Source organism: Monodelphis domestica, chromosome 1 (assembly GCF_027887165.1).
Source record: "Monodelphis domestica isolate mMonDom1 chromosome 1, mMonDom1.pri, whole genome shotgun sequence".
Classification (NCBI taxonomy): Eukaryota; Metazoa; Chordata; class Mammalia; order Didelphimorphia; family Didelphidae; genus Monodelphis; species Monodelphis domestica.
Genome location: NC_077227.1, coordinates 210,605,269 through 210,625,774, shown reverse-complemented (window position 1 = coordinate 210,625,774; position 20,506 = coordinate 210,605,269). Strand labels below are relative to the sequence as shown.

General features: G+C 38.5%; 1 protein-coding gene across 6 annotated transcripts in view; it reads left to right on the top strand.

The window, feature by feature from the left end:
* The window catches only part of NPAS3 (neuronal PAS domain protein 3), a 1,104,268-nt gene that overhangs the window by 919,174 nt on the left and 164,588 nt on the right, over positions 1 to 20,506 (top strand). For all 6 annotated transcript variants that reach the window (XM_007472507.2, XM_007472505.2, XM_056820400.1 and 3 more), the window contains one exon: positions 9,362 to 9,536. In XM_007472507.2, coding sequence (XP_007472569.2) covers positions 9,362 to 9,536 — 175 coding nt within the window. The remainder of the gene's footprint in view (positions 1 to 9,361; positions 9,537 to 20,506) is intronic.

Below are 20,506 nucleotides of genomic sequence, written 5' to 3'. Positions count from 1 at the left end.
TAAATATGTATGGGGAAATATATCGGGATAATGAAATAAAATAAATGTGTTAATTGTCAAGTGTACTTATAAGAAATGTTTTTCATTTTGAATATTTGAAGGCAGAAAGCAACAAGTTCCTTCTGTCCCATTTGTATGACTTCTTCCTTAGCTGCAGTTGATAGAATGCAAGTTTGTACTGAAAATCCAGTCTCATATACAAACTAGATATGAGACAGTGGGCAAGTAATTTAATTTTTGTCTGCCTCAGTTTTATCATCTATAAAATGGGAATGATAATAATAGCACCTACCTCCCAGAGTTATTGTGAGGATCAAATGAGATAATAATTGTAAAGCACTTAACCCTACCTGGTAAGTAACTTCCAAGGCTTTGATGAATACAGGACACCTGGGCAAAACCCAGCCTATACCCCTGTATTTATGTTGTTTAGTTGTTTCATTCATATCTGACTCTTTGTGGCCTCATTTGAGGTTTTCTTGGCCAAAATAATGGAGTGCTTTACCATTTCCTTCTCCAGTTCATTTGACATATGAGGAAACTGAAGCAAACAAGGTTAAATGGCTTGCCCATTATCATACAGTTAGTATGTGTCTGAGACCAGATTTGAACTCAAGAAGATGAGGCTTCTTGACTCCATGCCCCACATTCTATCCACTGCACCACTCAACTGCCCCTAACAGCTGTTTATAAATTAAAAATGCATAAATTGAATCAACTTGAATAATTCTTTATTCTTCCTTATTGAATGTCTTTGAGAGAAATCTGAATGACCATTTATTTTATACAGCTATATATATCACAAAAGGAAATCACAGTAATGTATCAGTTAGGGGTAGATGATTTTGAGGACATCTTCCAGCTAAGATTCTATGATTCTGTGACTTAGTGTAAGGAAAACTATGAAGACTATTTCTCCTGAGCACCTCTCTTATTTCTTGTCCCCCAAACTTTGCTGAACAGAGGATATTCCCACATTCTGGAGAGTGGTTTTTGTTAACCAGGGACTAGGGCAAAATGGTCATGATCATAAGAAACTCATATGCAGGGAAGAATAATAGGGACCATTAAGAAGAATAGCATTAGATTACTTATGGTATGACTGAGAAATAAAGGAATCTGGACTCCAAAGAGAGTAAGGCTAACCACAAGACAACAACAGGCATTTATTAAGCATCTGGTGTTTGCCAGACACTCTATAATGTGACAGGGCTACCAGTTCAAGCCAAAAGATAGTCCTTGCCCTAAGGAAGCTTACATTCCATGGGGGGGGGGGGCAATACACAAGTAAATGTCAACTGAAAGGATGGAGTGGAGAGGGATGGAAAAGGTTCCCATGCAGAGGCATGATGTTATAGTAACTTAAGATTCAGTAATGGGGAAGGGCAGCCAGGTGGCTCCATGGATAGAGAGTCAGGCCTAGAGACAGGAGAACATGAGTTCAAATGTGACCTCAGACATTTACTAGCTGTCTGATCCTGGGCAAGTCTCTTAACCCCTATTGTATAGCCCTTACTACTCTTTTGCCTTAGAACCAATTAGTTCAAAAACAGAAGGAAAGGGTTTAAAAAAAAAGATTTAATGTAGGTTCAATTCAACCTTAAATTTTTTATAAGTAAGAATAACAGAGCCATAATCTAGAATTCTTGCAACATTTGGGTTTTAGAGCTTTGAAGAGGAGTAGACATCAAGACAGAGGAGAGTCCAGCTGCTTTTGCAGTCATTCTAGGAAAAGGGGGAGCTTCTCTCCTAGAGGATCTGGCCAAAACTTAAAATTTTGGTAAAAGGTGGGCCCTAGGAGAGATCTTCCATAACAATGGATCACTGAATATTATGGTTCAGGGACAATTCCACCACATAGTAATTGTGAGCCAAGAAGCTGAGATAGCAGGCACAGTGAAGAAGACAAGGGATTTCATGGGACAAGGATGGATGAATGTTATGGGCAGAGATTAGATAAGATTATTCCTGCTTGCAGCATCAAAATGGAAGATATTATAAGCTCTTTCCCCTGCTTTCTAAGGGGGTTTTTATTTTAGTAGCTACTACTCTAGAATGAGGGAAAATCCATTGTGGTAGTGATACTCAAGTTGGATATTTGCTACTTAAGTCTTGTATTTTCTCTCCATTATAGAACTCATTACCAGTATTTCACTTGACATTGGGCTTATTTCTTGGACTTCTTTTCTCTTCTTTATGATTAGGATGGCAATAGTTAGACATTCTGTTAGGCATAGAGATAAGAGTAGAAAGGCCTTCTTCCTTCATTCTTTGAAAATCTACCCACCAAAAAGAAAGGTTGGAGGGAGGACTCACTCAGAATCTTCAAGCTACATGGTCTGTTGAAACATAGTAAAGCTATACTATCCCAAAGGTCTGCTTTATCAATCCCAACAACTTCCCCTATTCCTTCTGTAAAATGACCACATATCTTGAACATTATGCTCCATTAAGTTAACAGTGACATACTTTATAGCAACCTGTTCTGTCAAATCCCCACAATGTGACCACAAAGCTAATACTAATGCCTGAGTCTCGTTGATATTTCTTTTCTGAGATATCAATATTTTTCTTTCATCTTAAAGATGTGTCCTTGGGAGCCTGAAAGGATATGAGGAACTCTTCTATTATGGTATATTAGACTGTAAGTTCCATAAGAGTAGAGACTGAGTCTTATGATACTTTTATGCCTCCCTAAACATCTTAGAGGGCTCAGCATGCAAAAGACATTTAGTAAATATTTGACGAATGATGTAAGTTGAGTTTCTTAAAATATGGCACATTTTGACTCAGTTTCCAGGGTCTTCTTTTAACAATAAATATAGAACATCTGTGAGAGAGACATCTCTGGGGTGGGACTTGTGAATATAAATGCAAGCAGATTTTATAGATGTAGATAAAAGTCAATTACTATGGTATTTGATGAAAATTCTCAGCATCCTGGTACTGTTTGTGGTCCTGATGCAGCCACGGAAAGAACCATTGAGGATCTCAAACTCCTAAATATTGCCAAATTATTTTTATAAGGCATTTCTCTATACTCTATCTACAATTAATTCAACAGGACAGAAGCAAAAAGCCAGCCCATTAATAGCCTCAAGTAGCTACAACTACAATGATGTAGCAAGGTATGCAAGGAATAATAAATATTAGCTATTCAGAGTACCTGGTGCATAGTAGATACTTAAGGAATGTTGCTGGATTGAATTGAAAGACAATGTATTACAGAGGATTTAGGTCTAGATTTGGAAACAGTGAATGTAAGTTCAAAGCTGACTCCCCTGATTCCTATTTGTATGACCCTGGAAAAGTGTCTTGCCACTGGGCTTCATTCTCCTCATTTGTAAAATGAAAGAAATGGACTAGATGAAGTCTGATGCACCTCCCCACTCTAAATCCTTGGTTTTATTCATTAAATGATTTTCTCAAAATAATGATATTGGACACTGGCATTGTGAATGAACTTCACTGGAGCACCATTTCTGGGAAAATGTGGCCCTATTCTGTTTTGGTCCCTGGCCTCATTCTTTCTAGGATTGCAGAATTATAGATTTAGAGCAAGAAAGCATCAATTTTGATTCCTTCATTTCTTATATGTAGTAAGGCTAAGACAAGGTAACTGTCTTACTCAAAGTCACACAGAAAGTAACAGACCTGAATTGAGTGTGTAGGTTTAGCATCAGAGAGCCAAAAATTTTATCCTAGTTCTGATAATTGCTGATTGCACAAACTCCATGCATCTGTGTGCACCTCAGTTTTCTTTTTCTTTCTTTCTTTTTTTTTTTGTAAAATGGGAATACCAATACTTCCACTCCTCAATTCACAGGGCTTTTGTACAGGAAACATTTTGTAAACCTTTAGGTGCTGTGTAAGTATGGGTAATCATTTTGATTACTATATAGCTGTGTTGACAAACCTATGGCATATGTGCCAGAGGGAGTTGCTCTCCACCCCACTCCACTGTACCTGAATACATTTCTTTCATCTCCTTCTCCTCTGCCCAGCAGCCTAATAGAAGTGCTTCCTCCCTTCCCTGTCTAGGGTAAGGGAGTGGCTCACATGTGGTGTGAGGGTGCAGTTTGGGCACTCAGACTCTGAAAGGTTTGCCATCACTGCTATGTAGGATTCTATACACAGGTGAATAAAATTCCTTTGTAAAAAGATTTACTTAAGAGCATATCTTTGCTTAGACTTGGAGCAAAGGGAGGGAAATGAAAGGAATTCATGAACTGGTCATGTTACCAGGGATAGAAACCAGTGATGAGAATTGTGCTAGAGATGGAATCAGGAAAGACTTGGGTTCAAATCCTACCTCTGGAATTTAACTAGATTACTATGGGCAACTCATTTAATCTTCCCTGAGGTTCAGTTTCCTCATTTGTAAAATAAGTATAATGACTGTGGTAAATCATGAAGTTGTTGTGAGGACCAAGGGAGACTCTGGGATATGTGTGTGTGTGTGTGTTTGTGTCTGTGTGTCTATGTGTGTACTTCTCAAGCCTTAAAATGCTATGTAACTACCATTTATTATTTATGAGTACCATATTGAAATGTTGGGCAGGGGACAGCTAGATGGCTCAGTGAAGAGAGAGCCAGGCTTGAAGTTGGGAAATCCTAGGTTCAGATCTAGCTTCAGATATGTCCTGGCTAGGTAACCTTGGGTAAGTCATTTAACTCCAATTGCCTACCCCTTATCGTTCTTTTGCCTTGGAACCAATACTTAATATCAATTCTAAGATGAGTGTTTAAAAAATTGTTAGGCAGACAAAGAAGAGTATGACATGACACAGTAAGAAGAACACTACCTTTGGAATCAGAAGACCTGGGTTTAAATCTCATCTATGAAGTTTACTATCTGTATGAACTTTCCAGGTCACTCAACTTCCCTAGAGACTCAGTTGCCTTGACTGTAAAATAAGTGGATTAGATTAGGGTGAAGGAAAAGGAACAAGTGTTTATATAATATTAGTACCTTCTATGTGCTATGTGCTTTACAATTATTTAATTAATTTGGTACTTACCACAACCCTGCAAAGTAAGGTGCTGTTATTATTCCCATTGTATAGTTGAGAATCTGAGGCAAACAAAAATTTGGTGACTTTCCCAGGGTCATAAAGCTGATAAATGTCTGAAGTTGGATTTGAATTCAGATCTTCCTGATTCTGAACTCAGAACTTTATTCTCTGTCCTATCTAGCTGCCTAAATGACATCTGTGGCCATTCTGGGTCTCCGTCTATGATTCTGTGAGTTGAATTAGCAATATTTGAGTTTGAATCCAAGGTCTATCTTAATAGTTGAGTGACCAAAGGCATATCATTTACTATTTTGGACCCTTAGTTTCTTCATCAGTAAAATGGGGAGAATAATTCTTAACATCATCTACCTCTTAGTGTTGTTATGAAGCTCATGTAAGATAGTAAGTAAAGTGCTTTTTAAACCCTAAAATGCTAAATGGATATCAGATTTTGCTATTCCAAGATCCCATGCATATTCACCACCCTCCTGGAGTGAAACAGGACTTCTCACACAGATCATATGCCTGTAGTATAAGTGGGATTCAGTGATGCTTTTAATAGGAATGTGTAGATAAAGTCTTTCTATATAGAATTCTGTTCTCTGTGTAAATGATTGTGGATGCTGGAAAAAATTTACTTATACAAGACTAAACCTTATGATCATTTTATGGGTAAAATAATCACCCCCTCTCTGAATATTCCCATCAAGCCTAACAATGTTGTTTTTAACCATCTCTTTCATTGATAGAATAACTAAAGCCAGTGACATTGAGGCACACATATCTAGGACAAGGAAATAGAGCCCCTTATCGCAAAGACCTGAGTCCCATTGTCTTGAACTTGACTTCCCAGTTAGTGACCTTTGTTGAAGCTAAATGGGGTAATGAATAGAGCACTAGTCTTGCAATCAGAAAGACCTGAGTTTGAATCTTGACATTTACTAGCTATCTGATTCTGAGAAAATCACTTAATCTCTCCCATGAGGCCTCAGGATCATTGCAAAATGGAGATAATGCTAGCACCTCCCTTGTGGGTTATCGCAATGATCAAATGAGATATCATATGTAAAATGCTTTGCATGTCTAGAAGTGGTGTATAAATATTAATTATTATCATCATTATTAATATTGCCATTTGGCCAGCATTTATTTGTGACTACTTTCTCTCTGCCTTATTTCTGATTCCCCAGCACTAGATTTCCATATTTTCCAAAGAATTAGTTAACTGAGTTGATGAATTAGTATACCAGTGGATTAATGGGGCTGGGTTTTTCTCCAGGTGGAGGTAGAGGTGTATTTTTAAGCCTGGGTCTTTTAGAGACATTTCTACTACCTTTAATGGTTTCTCTAAAAAGGTGACTTTTGGTAGCACTTATTGACCAAACAGAATGGGAGGAGAATATCCGAATAAGCCAGGGATGGGGATTTTTTTTTTTAATGGGACATGATAATGGTCTTTATATGAGTGACTGCCCCATTGCCTCCATGTATTCAAGACTAACCCCATGTTGGGCAACTAGATGGCTCAGTGGATTGAGACTCAGTCCTAAAGACTGGAGGTCCTGAGTTTAAATCTGGTCTCAGCCACTTCCTAGTTTTTTTACCCTGGGCAAGTCACTTAACCCCCACTGCCTAGCCCTTACTTCTCCTCTGCCTTGCAACCAATACACAGAATTGATTCTAAAATGGAAGGTAAGAGTTTAAAAAATTTTTTTTTAAGACTAATCCCATGTCAGACAGTCATCCAAATTCAGTTCCTTTGTGCCAAACCCTGTTTTACAGTAAAACATAAATGGTCCCTGACCTCAAGGAACTTATATTTTTTTGGGAGAGATGGGATATAAATAACTAAGTCTCCATACTTGCTATATACAGTGTAGATGGAAGACAGTCTCAGAGATGAAGGCATTAGCAGCTCGGGGACCAAGAAAGGTCTGTGTGAATGTTTAATAATCAGGAGCTCAGGAAATCGACAGTATTTTCCACTCCGATGTTGTCAGCTTATCACAATCTGTGGTCTGTGCCGAGAGGCGTGCTGTGGTATTAAATAAAAGATAGAGTTTGAGGAAACTGACAGAAATAGTTTATTAAAGTGCTACAATTTGCCTCCATGCAAGATGAGAACGACTTTCTCATATTCGCTAATCCCCAAACAAAATAACCATCAAGAAATATTAAAATACACATTTTATTAGTTTCATTTAATTTCTTAATTGCTCAAATTCAGTTTACCAATTTATTGCTGTGTGAAACGCTTAGAGGCAATGCGTACATTAAAGGGATTATTTACATGTAATCCCTCCCTCCCAGAGGAGAGGAACTGATCACTTATGAATCCTGATTTACACTCTGTAACAATACCAGATGAATGAAATAGTTATTGTAAAATGATATAGTCGGTAGACAAATAATATCATAGCAGTGTCATTTAATAGCCACAAGAATTTAATAGCCACATTTTTGGAAAGAGATATGTAAGCCTCTTTCAGGAAGCCCTGCTAACCAAACTCAAATTGGTCTCCCACTTCTTCGGCTATCTTGCATTTAATCGACAGATACTGGAGATGTGTTGCCTGTTAAGATTTTAATCAAACAGTGTCTGGAAACAGATGTAATGATCTTACCCGACCTGGGAGACCTGTGCAACACAGTTGCTTCCAGTGATCTGCTTCTGGATACACAGTATCAGTGTACCCAATCCCAAAGAGCCAAATTTAAATTTCGAAGGAAAAGAAGGAAACAAAGGTCCCAGGATCAAAATATGTAGAACCAGTAGGGCCTTTAGAGATCACCTGACCCAACCCATCTGTTTTACAGACCAGCAAGCAAAAGCCGAGAGAGAGTAAGTGACTTCTCCAAAGTCACACAGGTAATATCAGTGCTAAATTTTGACCCTACATCTTTTTTGCCTCGAAATCCAAAGATCATTTCAGTTTACAGGATGATCTCATAGTAAATCCAATTGAATAATCTGTGAAAAGTCCTAAAGGGCAGCCAGTTTCCATGGCCTATGTGAGCTGATCTGCTAACTACTAAACTACTGGGGAAAGGAAAAGCCCATTAGTGACCTAGAAAACAGCTTCTTCTTGTCTTGTTGCCGTTGCCTCCCTCTTTTCTGTGGTACCTATAACCTCAGTGCATTCCTTGGCTGCATTATTGCTGTACCTGACAGGAGATTAGAGATATGAGATGGAAGGGATTGGTACTGAAATTAGCCCAATTCCTAGCAGCAGTGATTGCCCCCCTTGTGCAGCACATCAGCCACACTGGGGCCCCCTCTGACATTGGGGATCCATGTAGGATTTCAGCCGGAGTCCGATTTCTCTGATATTCCAATTCATTGCTCTGTGCTAGTAGGCAGGCTTGCCACATACAAAATAAAACATAAAAAACTACCCTCGAGGAAATTTGTACCATCTATTTTATTAGATTGAAGTCAGAACAAGCTGATACCAGCAGGAAAAGAAAAAAAAATCCTTGCTGGCTTAGACCCAAGCTGACCTTTTTCATGTGGAAAATTCTCCATGTGATTACAGAGCTAATGAGTAATATTTAATGAAAACATTATGTCTCCTCATATATTCCTAAACAGCACTTTTTACATTTAAATTTACATAGAAATAAGCCCTTGGTACTGCCCACATGTATAAAAAAGGCATCCATGAAAGCTGAAATGGATCAGGGCCATCTCTACCTGAATCCAGATCTCCTCACTGAAAATGGAACAGTCTAGCCAATTATCCAGATAGTTGGCCTATACAGCCCTAAATATTCAAATATTTGATGCTACTACCCTAGCTGGCTTGTAGTAGTTGTTGTTGTTGTTGTTGTTGTTTTAAACCCTCGCCTTCTGTCTGAGAGTCAATACTGTGTTCCAAGACAGAAGAGTGATCAGGGCTAGGCAGTGGGAGTTAAGTAACTTGATCAGGGTCACATAGTTTGAGAGTATCAGAGACCAAATTTGAACCCAGGACCTCCCATCTCAAAGCCTGGCTCTCAATCCACTGAGCCACCTAACCAGTCCCCTCCACTAATCTAGTTTTAAAAGTGAAAGATTTTAGTCGAATTTTGTTTCACATTTTAAGTAGGGCTAAATATTGGCCCCATCGGTGTAGAAAATCGTTGATTTTCTACTGGGTTTTATGATGCTTCTGTAAGTCAAACCTTAGATCTAATCAAGGCTGGTCTATGCTGGCTGCTGGTAGAGCCTCTGTTTCTTGAACTGAGCTGGATTTGCATTTCTATTCAGTATCTAACTTGAGTCCTGAGCTGGCAATGAAAAGGCAAGTAACCCTTCTCTCTTCCTTCTTTTCCCTCCTCTCCCGCCATTTCTTTTGTCCCCCTAGGTGGAACTGACAGGCAGCAGTGTGTTTGACTATGTCCACCCAGGAGACCATGTGGAAATGGCAGAGCAGCTGGGCATGAAGCTTCCACCCGGGCGAGGTCTCCTCTCACAGGGGACGGCAGAGGATGGAGCCAGCTCAGCGTCTTCATCTTCTCAGTCTGAGACCCCTGAGCCAGGTGGGAATTGCAATCACAATGAGTGGGTTGGCGGGCAGGACCTTTACCAAATGATTGAGCTCAAGTTGCTGGTGTGAAGAGACTATAAATAGGTCTAATGGTATTTAACAATGCTGTGCAAGGCTTTCAGTTCCATGCAGTAATTAAATCAGGAAGAGATTTGAAAATAAAGAGACATTTTAATAAGTATAATAGCAAGGATCTAATTTTGGTTGAACAATACATACAAAAGGCATTAGTTTCTTTAGTTTTTCTTTCAGATGACTGAAAAAGGTTCTGATTTAGAGTACCCTTTTCTTGGATTGTTACAGTGGCTAAATGCAATGTACTTATTTATTATTCAGCAAAATCTACGAATAGGTTTGTGTAGAATGAAAAGTACCGGGCACATGCAGAATTCTTGGTTCTTTTTTTTTTTTTAAGCATCAGAAGGTACTTGAAAGATGTGAACAGATAAATTAAGGCTAAAAAGAAAACAGTAATGGCTACATTTTAAACTGCCTTTCCACCCTCAGTATTTAATTAGATCAATTGTATAGAGGAATGAACAGAGGTGACATTCCTCATTGGGATTCCTTCCAGGCCTCTTATAGACTTTGCATTCAGAATGTTCCCATTTTCATTGTGTTGTACTGATGATAATTTAAGTATTAGGGGAAAATCCATTTATAAATTAAACAAAATGACTTGATATCCATCAGTCCCCTAGTTCATCAAGCTGTTCAAACACGGGGAAGATTGGCTGGTCGGCCTGGGTCTTCCGAGAGCTCTGGTAATTAGATCTGCGAAGGATTTATTCTTTGCTGATTGGGGCTTTAAATTAATTGAAGTTCCACATTTGTGGTTTTGTCCTTTTTGTACTTTTTTAGAGGAGATATTTCATATTCTTGTGTGGTGGAGTGCTTGGCCAAGCAGCAGTGGTTTAAATGTTAATTTTTCTCATGAGAAGTTTAAGATTTTTAATGAATCAAGGCCTGATTTGAAGTGCAAAGTTTTATTTGCTTACTTGGGAAATTATTTTTGTACTCTTTAAAGATGTTTGTACTATACTTGATCTGTTGTTTTAAAACAGACTCATGGCAAAAAAAAATTTTTTTATTAGGAAAGAAAAATGGAGAAACAAATCTTAGGGTTAATATTGGAGCCTTTGAGCTGATAAAAAACAAAAATAATTCTTTCCAGACCCCTTCAGGAAGATACTAACTGCATCTAGCTTTTACACAGTAGGTTTTCTTACAAAATAAGAAAGAGGGCAAAGAAAGATCTTTGGGAAATGTTGAATCAGTCCCTATTCCCTAATAATAGAAAGGGACAGAAGTAGACCCTGGCCTCTACAAATGTTGTTATCCCAGACTGGCCACAGCTTAGTGGTGTGGAAGGTTTATAATTTATAAACTCCCGGAAACAGACCTAAAGAAACCAATTGTTTGCTGGTCTTTTTCTTTCAATATCCTTCCTCCTGGAAGTAATGTCTGTCACAAGGTAGGTTCGAGAACTCATCACACATTTCAGCTGAAGTGTTCCTGATCCTGAATTATAGTGAATATCCAAATAGGTTCAGATTTGATATTCAAGTCACTATAAAATCCCACACCTTCTTCACAGACAAAACAACTCCCGTCAGACTCCTGAAGTGCTCATCTTTCTTCTCCTTTCAGTTATTACCTCCCACAGATAGCACCAGAACTTTTCAAATCCTTATCTCTTTCAAAGTTGAGTGGTAGTCCCTTTAAAGCTGAAGGCTCACTGACTTAAAAAAAAAAAAGACAGCCATTTTGCCTGATTTTTCCCCCCTATTTTCTAAATCCCTTCCTCAAGCGCTTCCTGTGCTACCCAGTAAATGTAAAAAAGCATGGATGTCATTAACCAAATAACAGCTTTCACTATTGACATGGCAGACTCTATTAAAAGGAGTTTCTCCTCCTTGAAGGTGATTTGGGGGTCCTTTGGGTGAATGTTATACTTTCTTTGTGTTAAGAATCCTTGGTTTGGGCCATTTCAGACCTTCAGTTCTTAATAACATTGAAATTGACTGCTCAAGTACTGAAAAGCTGCTAAAGGTGCTCCCTTTAACCAAATATCTTCACTAATACAGATGATCCCTCTAAGGGAATTAGTTAAAAAGTTAGTGTCAGGCACTACATCCCAAAGCTGCTTATGTTTCTTAAAAGCTGAAGGAATTTTAACTAGATTTTCTGAATCTTAATAACGTGGAAGAGTGTTTATGTTCATAGCGACATAATCTTTTAAACTATGTTAAGACACAGATTTTTTTAAATAGCAGTGTAATTTGGGGAAAAAGGTCTACAAATATGTGAGTATTATGAAAATGAAGAGGCTAGTAGGTGTGGAATTTTTCAGAAGTCTTGTGATGTGTTCAGTGTAGCATTACTAAATGACTGAAATCTAAATAACATTTGGCATTATAATAAAAGGAAATAAGGGACTAAAGTAGCCTAAGAGGCAATGATACTGGGCTGTAATAAGAATTCTATTGCTTTGAGCAGCCAGTCCTTTGATTGTCTTGTCTTAAATCAGTCTGAAGATAATGAAAGGAAATAATAATACAGCCAACCCAAACATATACTTGGTATATGTGCATGTGTCTTTCTTGATAGTTGAATAAATATGATATTTCTTTTCATATTCAGCTCTTGGATCCTAGAGAAACTCTTAGGGCATATATAAAAAAGAAATGGATTGCCTTGGTTAAAAAAATTGCCAAGTTAAAGATTACTCCCCTTTAAAGGCTGATTTGACCATTTTAGAGAATGCTTTCCTTAACCTGCAGGCTCCCATGATATTGTCAAGCTTGGAATCTCTGGACCATTCAGTCTGAATGCTTAATTTATTCTCCATAGATCTTCTTATATCTTTTTCATTCCTTTTAATGGTTCCACAGTCTTGGGATTATGATTGCCATACTCTTCTTTTAATAAATTCAGCGTAGCTACTGTTAAGTGCTCAATAAATGCAAAACCAGCTGTTTCCAAGGAATGCTAGAGAAATTTAGAAATGCCTTCCTGTTTTCAAACCAAATGGCTCTATTTCTGAAGTTAGGTCATTCAATGAGTGTGGTCAATTGTCCTTTTTATTTTATTTATTTTTTATTTTAAAGAAAAAGTTTCCTTTTCTGTTGTGAAAGCTGTTTTTGGCTTCCTGGCAATAAACTCCTAACTGTAGGTCCACCGTCAGGAATAACATATCCCAGCTCTGCTTTGGAGTGAATTGAGCCAGGACGAGGGTCCTTGCAGCTTATTGAATGGGTGAGAGCGCCTAGAAGGAGAAATCAATACTACACTAGGATTTAGACAACTTAGCAAAATGTATGAGACAGTACTTTGGGTAAAGAATAACTACAACAGCAAATTTAACCCATTGATTCTCTGAGATACTGGTTATAAGGCTTCCTTTAAAAGTTTTCACTGGAAGGCTGGGTTGCCATGGGGTGGAAAGGAAAAGGTTGAGAGGATCATTTGCTATGTGATTGTGTGTGTGTGTGTGTGTGTGTGTGTGTGCGCGCATGCGCGCTAGTAAATGTTGACAAAATTACTAAACTCTACAGACATCTTCATTATCAAAATGGAATCATTCAGGCCTTTACAGAGATGCTTATGCTTATGAGATTAAGGAAATCTGATCAGATCCTGTTCTGACTGGAAAGAACAGAAGCAGGTCATTTTTGCAGACCTTCATGTTCATCTCTCCAAGGAGTTCATTAGAAGGTTCCCCAGTAGATGATGGGATAACAGGTACAAATGGCAGACAAGGAAACAATAAGGAATTTCAGCATTCATCTGAAGACTGGCTCAGGGCTTTGTTCCAAAAGCCACACGGATGGAAGATACCTGTACTTTGACAGTTGAATTATTTACTGCCGAGTGTAGTTTTCTGAAATAGCTCCAGTTTCCTATCAATGAGCTGAATTTAGAAGTCAGGCAAGGGAAACCATCTTACTAACCCAGCATCCAACCCTGGTCCCAAGACAGTGTGACTGTATCTACAGCACTTTCTGCTGTACTGCAAATGTCAAACAGAAGGTATAATGGATTTAATATTAGTGCTGGCCAAGGTGTTGAGGGAGCTGTTAATAATGTCACTCCAGTTATTGATCTGAAGCCTTTAAAAATCAAAGAAAAGTGAGAGATCCCCTACTGGGGAAAAGGCACAACAGTGACTGGTTTTTATTGCCAATATATTTCTACATATAGAGTACTGACTTTCTGGAATTATGTGATCACCATTAATCTTTGTGAGATTTTTGGAATCATTGGGTGGTAAGATAATATCGGGGTGGGGGTACCCAAGAGGAAGGGGAGGATTTATCCTCATGCTAATGCCTAACCAGTTTCCTTATATCATAAATAGAACTTTGGAAGAATATAGTGTGGTGCTCCCAATATCAGTATAAGTGTTCAAATGGTGAGGAAGGGTATTTTCTGGGAGGTTATTCCTGATGACAGTGATGGGCTGGCAGGATTTCAGAGTTCTCTGAATAAATTCCCTACCTGAAACATTCTTCCTCAATCACATAGTCACTTGGTTGAGGCGGATTCCACTTCTCCTTTACTTAAACTCTAAGTACAAAATCATGTAGTGGCAGCTTTCAAATCGGAATGGATTTTGTGCTTACAATTAGTGCACCTTTTCAGGAGCCTATCTAATCCTTCAATCTGCATGGCAGTTTGTATGCTATGAAATCCCCGCTTTCCATAGTCCCTAACTAATAAATGAAATTAAAATGTATAATTTATGTTGAATGTTTATCAAACTGTAAACACACATTTAATTCCCTTCCATATTCATACAACATAAGCAAAGATAAATCCATCAGATAACTTACCACGGTTATCTCTGATGGATTGAATGTGAAATTTGTCTTTACTATAGCTAGAACAAAAAGCCAAGAGGGTGCATGTCACCATAAGCCAGTCTTATTTTGGTTAATAACATTCTGCAAGTGTAAATGCTGAACATACCATATAAGAAACAATTTGAACAGACTGGTTTCCTTGTAACTGATGAGGGTCATAAGGCAATTTTAAGATTGTACATTTTGGCAATGTTCTCATTAAAGAAAAAAATAAAATAAAAACGCCCTGAGGGCAATATATGTACCTTAATTATTGTTCATCTTTGGAAATGTGTTTCTAATACATTTCTCCCAATTTCATTACAAAATCTATTTGATGTTGCTCTGAGAAAATGATGAATAAATTTTTTAAAAGTCAATTAATATTAGTATAGGCTTTCTGTTCTAAAGTGAATTCATTTAGCTCTAAAGGTGAATACCAACAATGCCTATTTTCCCTTATATAGTAATATCCCTTGCAAAAATAGCAATCTCATTCTCCCTGGTACTCCCAGCTGAGCTAGAAGATATCTTCTGGAAGTAGAGCTGGGTGACCAAACTTCTTTTCCAGTTTCATCTAAGTATAGCTACAAGAAGTGCCAATCAATTAATCAATAAATATTTGTAAATCTCCTACTGTGTATCAGGCATTGTGCCAGCACTGTAGACCCAAAAAGGGGCAAAAGATGGTCCTTGCTCTCAAGGAGCTTAGAGCCATTAGATATATATCAATCAGGTATAGATCACCTACATTTTGGTTGTGCCTCCTATGCTCTACATTTGTGCTTATTACTGGAGGTAAGATGATGTTCAAAATATCCTTCCTTTCCTAAAAGTTCTTCCTGAATAAATCAGTCAAGAAACTCATTCTCTCCTACCAATGAATAGGGTCTTCTTCAGGTCTAGCTATCTGACACCATAACTGTGAGTTGAAGCCACCCAACTCAGCCCATTGACCTTGCTCTCTCTCTCTCTCTCTCTCTCTCTCTCTCTCTCTCTCTCTCTCTCTCTCTCTCTCTCTCTCTCATTTCAGAAAGGAAAGAACTTACCAACAAAGTTGTTCTAGTTGTGGAAAAACAGCTTCTCTTTTCCTCCTAAGAATCAAGCCCTGTAGTGTTTGTCTTTCTCTTCCCAATTCTCCTTGTAGTAGTCAGTGCCCCCATTTTGCAGTTCAAAAATTATAATCTTTCTGTGAGTGAATATGGTGATATCATGGAAGTATGTGGCAAATAAAACATGAAATAATTGGAAGAGAGACCTCTCTTATCAAATAAATAAGACATTAAATTATAAGGGCCAATTTTTCTAAGCCTACAATAATGATAATAGAAAATCAATATTATCTTTAAGCCCATTATTTTGAGGCAGCTATTTTCTAGCTCCCTGGGTCATAATTCTGCTGTTTCTTTACCTGTGGTGATGAGGGGGAACTTTTTTTAATGTTTCCATAAAATAAAGCTCAAGCTAAGTTGCTAACAGGCAACCTATTTTTTCTCTGCATTTCAACAAAACATGTCCAAGTTGGATGCTTGATAATTACAATTTATAGGTTCAATTTATAAAGCTCTTACCTTCTTGAACAAAGCACATAAGTCATTTGTTCTTAATACATACCACTATACAGAAATCTCTCTCCTGTCAAAATTATACCATTCTGGATTCTTCATCTGCACTAAACAGCAGACTTACAAAGGATAAGTTACCTGGCATTGACTAAGCCTTGCAGGGTGCATAGATCAGAAGAGGCAAAATTGGTCGAAAACCATTTCCACCCCTAGTGAGCAATTTACTCAAGATTGCATTGGGAAAATGTTGGAAATATTGCTTCTGTGCAAAGTTTGCAATGTTCAGTTGTCAGTATTTTGCCAAGCAGATCTTATGTGAGCCTTGTTCTTTTGAAACAAAGCTGTTCCTGGGGCTGCTGTGATAATAGTTGGCATTAATAGAGCACTTCATGTATCCAGAGCACAGCAACTGGTAATTACAGGAGTTAATTCACACTATCTACCTCTGAGGGAGGTCAGTGCTGTTATCCCTGTTTTACAGCTAGGCAAAATGAATCACAGAGTGTGCAAGTGGTCGCCCAAGGCCACATAAGTCAGTTGCAGAGCCAAGATTAGAACAGAGCCTCTAACGTTCAGCACTAAGCTGGAGGAGAGGAGAGTCCAAGGGCTGAAGAACTGGAGAGGGAGAAAGGACCTTGGAAGAAAAGTAACCAGGGGGCCCCTCTGGTGCAGAGAAGGCTTCCGAAGTCTGAAAAAAGCCCTCCCCTCTAATGCAAAATTACTGTGCACACAAGTTTGGGAGGTTTTGTTTCTTTTGTTTGGGGGCTGCTTTTTTTTTTTGGACATACCTGTGATTTCTTTGGTTTCAAGAATTCCCAAATGAGGAAACTCAGTACACTAATGATGGTCAGCACCTCCAGTATATAGTGTATTTTTACATAGTTGTTAACCTGTTAACCCCTTCATTGGACTGTGAACATCCCAAATACAAAGATTATTTTATGACGTTCCTGCTTCCTTCCTTCCTTCCTTCCTTCCTTCCTTCCTTCCTTCCTTCCTTCCTTCCTTCCTTCCTTCCTTCCTTTCTTCCTTCCTTCCTTCCTTCCTTCCTTCTTTCCTTCCTTCCTTTCTTTCTTCCCTTCCTTTCTTTCTTTCTCTTCCTTCCTTCCTTCCTTCCTTCCTTCCTTCCTTCCTTCCTTCCTTCCTTCCTTCCTTCCTTCCTTCCTTCCTTCCTTCCTTCCTTTCTTCCTTTCTTTCTTTCTTCCTTCCTTCCTTCCTTCCTTCTCTTTCTTTCTTTCTTTCTTTCTTTCTTTCTTTCTTTCTTTCTTTCTTTCTTTCTTTCTTTCTTTATTTCTTTCCTTTCTTTCTTTCTTTCCTTTCTTTCTTCCCTTCCTTTCTTTCTCTTCCTTCCTTCCTCCCTTCCTTCCTCCCTTCCTTCCTTCCTCCCTTTCTTTCTTTCTTTCTTTCTTTCTTTCTTTCTTTCTTTCTTTCTTTCTTTCTTTCTTTCTTTCTTTCTTTCTTTCTTTCTTTCTTTCTTTCTTTCTTTCTTTCTTTCTTTCTTCCTTCCTTCCTTCCTTCTTTTCTTTCTTTCCTTCTTTCTTTCTTTTTTTCTTTCTTTCTTTACCAAAAAAGAAGGGCAAGGGCTAGGCAAATGGGGATTTAATAACTTGACCAGAATCACATCGCTATGAAGTGTCTAATCCAGATTTAAATCCAGATCCAGACCATCAGGGATGCTGTTCTAACCACTGTAATATCTGACCATCCATTGTTTTCTTTGTCTTTTAAAAAGAACAAAAACCTTTACCTTCTGTCTTAGTTCAATTCTAAGACAGAAGGAAAAGGCTAGGCAAACAGGTGTCAAATAACTGCCCCTGGATCACATAGCTAGGAAGTGTCTGAGGCCATATTTGAACCCAAGTCCTTCCAACTTCTGGTGCTCTATCTCCTTTGCTACTCATTATTTTGCCTTTCTTTGTAACTCCAGCTCTTAGCACAGTGCTGAGTACAGAGTAGGTAGAGTTGCCTCTAGAGACAAATGGATCTACTTTAGAAAAAAAGCCTATGCTAATGCTAATTTGATCATCATTTTCTCAGAATTAGGAAGTACTGGTTCAAATCCAGCCTCTGGCAGACTGGCTCTGTTAGCCTGGGCAAGCCACTTTTTAGTGCTTTGTCTAGGCAACTCTAAGGTACTGTCTTTTTTAAAATAAGCATTATTAAGTACCTACTATGCTAAGTGCTAGAGGTATAATGAAAGGCAAAATAGGAGCAGTTAGGTAGCACAATAGATAACACCAGGAGTTGGGAGGATCTGGGTTCAAAGATGACCTCAGACATTTCTATGCCAATCATTACTAAAATAAAGTGGCTGTTGCTCCCCTAGCCTGGGTAAGAGAGGGAGACTCTATCTTTAAAAAAAAAAATCTGCTTCAGATATTTCCTAGCATTGTGACTTCAGGCTAGTTACCAAGTTTTTCTGTCTCAATAAGTATCTGGGGCATCATTTGAATTCAGGTCTTCCAGATTCTTTAGTCTAGCTCTCTATCCACTTTGCCACCTAGTTAACAGAAGAGGCAGATGAACTAGATTACCTCCTAAATTTCCTTGTATCTTTAAATCTAATGTGTTATAGTTAAATATTCCCTGCCCTCTCCTTCCCTTCCCACATAGCCATTCCTTTACCATATTCTCTGGGCAGTTGCCTCTGAACACACAGAATACAGGCGAAACTCTTCCCAAAGCCAGGAATTCCCCTTCTGGCCACATGCATTCACAAGTCCAAATCAAATATTACCTTTAAAAAAACCCTTTAACTTCCATGTTAAAATCCATATTGTCTTTTGGTTCCTAGGTAGAAGAACAATAAGGGCTGGGCAGTGGAGGTTCAGTGAATGTGATTTGCCTAGGGTCACACAGGTAGGAAGTATCTGAGTCCAGATTTGAACCCAGGATCTCCCAAGACCTAGGTCTCAGTACACAAGGCCATCTGACTGCACCCGTCCTGCCAAATATTATCATTATGCCCTTTCTGTTAATTCACACTTTGTGTACTGGGAATTTCAATGAAGTTTTGCAATCTCTTGCTTATTGCACTATGGACCCAACTCACGGAAGCTGGTGAAGGATTATGGAAGGGTAGCAGGAGTTTCTCAACTGGGTTTTAGACATCACATCTTGGAGAATGGAAAAACCATCATTATTCTCTACTTCTTGATAGTGATGCATGTCCCAGTACTGGAAAAGTTAATCAAAGGAGGCAAGATGATGGACCAGGCAAGGTACCCTGTTTGGAAAGTTCAGATGTGTTGCTCATCTATATCTGAGGAAGGAATTCTATGACAGGGAATTTCTTACACTGATGAAATCAGGGAAACAAATTCTACTTCTCGCAAACAAAAAAACCTCATATGACAACACTTGGTAAACAGGAAATCACTAAATAAACATAGTGGTGTTGCTATTACTGTTACTACATAGAAGCCTAAGAAGAGAGGAGTCAAAGATAACACTTAGCTCTTCAGCCTGAGTGATTGGTGACTAGTATGTCATTTGGGGGACTAGACAAGTCAAGGAGAGGAGATTTTGATGAAAAGAATTTGGATTGGGATGTGCCAACATCTTGGTGAATATTTCCAGTTGGTATTCAGGATTCCAATTAGATGCTCAAGGATGAGATAAAAGTTAAAGTTCATATAGGAGTAATGGTGAAATTGAAGATGTAGAAAGGGCTGAGGGAGAGGATGTATAGAAAGGGGGGTGGGAGGGAAGCAGAAGGGAGAGGAAAGAAGAGGAGAAGAGAGGAGAGCAGAGGTGAAGAGAGGACAGGACAGGACAGGAGAGATTTAAGGACAGAATTGTGACAAATGGTTATCTAGAAAAGGAAGGGGAAGGAAGAGGAATTCATGAACAAGTCAGAGATAGAATGATTACAGGTAGGAGAACCATGAGATCCAAGGGAATAACTTCAACAATAACAATTAATTAAAAGAAAAAACCAAGAACTCCTGTTACAACGGACACTTCTGTAGTATTTTAAAGTATGTAAAATACTACATATATTATTTTATCCAATCCTCACAACAATCCTATGATGAGGATACTTAAGGGATCATGTATTCTAATTAAAAGATGAGTAAACTGAGGAACAGGAGGCTTAATTAACTTGTCCACAGTCACACAACTGAAAAAAAAACAATGGAAAGAAGCCTAAATCCATACTAGCTGAGAAGTATTCTAAAGGGGGTCAGCCAAATGTTTCTAGCAGTTCTGTGGTTGTAGACATGGTATCTACAGAGGGGAATAGAGCTCACCTCAGGCCTGAAGATCACCAAACCTGCTTTTTCATCCAGTCCACTGACCCTTGATGGTCTAAGCTAGGACAAGAGTTGGGAAGGTGGGGAGAGAAGCTTAGGTTCTTACTTGAACTTTGAATAAAGGAATCTGTTTTGTAGAGAAGGCTTATAGTATAATTTCAATTAATCACCAGTCTGAGTAACTGAGATTAGTGAGTTCTGATGGTTCACTGCTGAGAGAGAGAGAGACAGAGAGAGACAGAGAGAGAGAGAGACAGACAGACAGACAGACAGACAGAGACAGAGAGAGAGACAGAG